The sequence below is a fragment of the Primulina tabacum genome, chromosome 15 (assembly GCF_025594145.1).
Source record: "Primulina tabacum isolate GXHZ01 chromosome 15, ASM2559414v2, whole genome shotgun sequence".
Lineage (NCBI taxonomy): Eukaryota > Viridiplantae > Streptophyta > Magnoliopsida > Lamiales > Gesneriaceae > Primulina > Primulina tabacum.
In genome coordinates, this window is record NC_134564.1 from 25547743 (window position 1) to 25549973 (window position 2231).

Sequence of the window (2231 nt, forward strand, 5' to 3'; positions counted from 1 at the left end):
ATTTATAGACAAGAAAATCGTCTCAGATCTGATAATAAAACATACTTTTCTGTCTTGATCTATCAATAAACAAAAAATTCTCATAATTCAACATGAACGTGGCTCTGATACCACTTGTTGGAGATTTAATAAAATAAATCTATAAATCATGTGATTAAATCCATATATCACAAAACGTCAGGAATTCGTGTCGAATTATCAGAAAATATAAACAATAGTAAACACGTACCAGAATTCATTGATTGATATAGCGTCAGAGTTATGGATCTTTCAAGGCAACAGAGAATCGACCATTTTATTCTTGCCTTTGATGGGAGAAGGAGAGAGATCTAGAATATGAGCGCCGTATATATTCTGTGGTATATTCTATGTGTCTTGGGGACCATAACCTTATATAACCTTAGCAGTCTTCAACCCATCATAAAAGACCTAATTGAGCTGAGGTTCTACACATAAGGTAGACCATACCAATTTATTTAATACTTTGAAAACCCATAATTAATTAGATCACTTTATTGTGTCATTTATTAGATAGCTTGTCCATGTACAATTAATTAAATTATGTGAGCCCACAAAATCATTCCAACAACATAAACTCAACCCAACTATATTAAAATCTGGGTCGTTTGGGTCGTGCTGATACTAAAAACTGGGTCGTCCGGGTCGAGCACAACATATTTTTTATATAGTTGGGTCGGCTTTATGTGCATGGGTCGAATTCGACCCAAATTCATCAAAACACGACCCAAAATGCTAGGGCTTGCTCAATTTTCAATAATATAATAATCGAGTTTTAGAACACGACCCAATTTAAAAATATAAATTTATTGTAATAAGAGCAACAAATTTGAAAGGTTTGAGATTGTATCAATACATAATCTTTCACTGTCTATTTTTCTAACTCAATCTCTAAAAATTTCCTCTTCAATTTCCCTGCTGTAAATAGTTCAAATTAGGGATCCCTTCACATTCCACTCAGAAATGGAGCTTTGTGGTAGTGAAGAACAACCACAAATGATGTTTTTTCTAGAATGCACTTGATTTCAAGAATGTAAACCACCCAAGAAACAAACGATTCATGTAATTTTTTAATTTTTTTGAAGAAATTAAGTATTAAATATTGTATTTATTAAATTCTATTTTAATTGTCTCATAATTGTATTATAATTGTATTATCATTAAATTGAGTTTTAATTTTTATGGACAAAATTTTAAAATACACACATTCCTTTCTTTTGAATTAATACGTATAGGAGTCCGATTTGCTCGTTTCCCATCTCCCAACATATCAAATACATCGTTCCAACACAAAATTAATTGTTTCTAAATTAGCTGCAAGTACTCTTCGTAGACTTGGTATAACATAACTACGTCGTCGGACGAAGCGGGACGAGTTGGCGGCAGCATTCCAAGCTCACTGGGAAAGTCGTCATCGCCGCCGCTAACACCGTCGTCTGCGTCTTCCAGCTCAAATATCGGCCCAACCCCCGGCACATTAGACAACTCCGTATCGCTCCCAGCACCGTTCTCCCCTGCATCGCCGCCGCCGTTGCTTGAAGACCCACTTTCAAAGCTGTTGGTCCTCGAAAACGCCGACGAAACTCTTATTGGTTTAGGCAAATACACTTTGGTCTTTGGAATATCATCAGTTTTCTCTTTTCCATCGGGATGGGTGTTTACAACAATCTTATTCTTCTTCCTCTCCTTATTGGGGGTGGCGGTGCAGTGGTCTCCTGCAGCGGAGGACTTGCGTGGTTTTCTGAAATTTTTATTGGGTGTGAGGCGTAGTCCAGCCTTGTTGAGTTTCTTAAGAAGATAGGTGTTCCAGTAATTCTTGATCTCATTGTCCGTTCGACCTGGCAATCTGCCGGCGATTAGGGACCATCGATTGCCCAGAAGGCTATGTAGCCGTACGATCAAATCTTCCTCGTCTTGGCTGATGTTGCGCCTTTTGATTCCTGGCCGTAGATAGTTCATCCACCTCAATCTGCAGCTCTTTCCGCATCTCATTAGCCCCGTAAGGGCGTCCGCATCCGTCGAAATTAATCCATGTTAATAACTCTCCATCTCATCAAAAATGATGGGGTCCACGAGCCACATATTCATTACATTAACACTTCCCCATTATTAACACACACCCACATTCATTTAATTTCAACTTTCATTATTTATGGGTCCCACTATCCACTTACTCATTTTTTTTATTTTTAATTATTTCAATTTCTTTATGA

At 37.3% G+C, this 2231-nt stretch overlaps 1 protein-coding gene across 1 annotated transcript; it reads right to left on the reverse strand.

Moving 5' to 3' along the window:
- Window positions 1-1213: 1213 nt before the first annotated feature.
- LOC142526845 (uncharacterized) lies at window positions 1214-2231 on the reverse strand. Its single transcript, XM_075631467.1, has one exon. It carries the CDS (start codon window positions 2008-2010, stop codon window positions 1324-1326), a length of 687 nt encoding a protein of 228 aa, XP_075487582.1. The 5' UTR covers window positions 2011-2231; the 3' UTR covers window positions 1214-1323.

Excerpts from the sequence above, each read along its gene's own strand:
- LOC142526845 (XM_075631467.1), bottom strand. The coding sequence starts at position 2,010 with ATGAGATGCGGAAAGAGCTGCAGATTGAGGTGGATGAACTATCTACGG.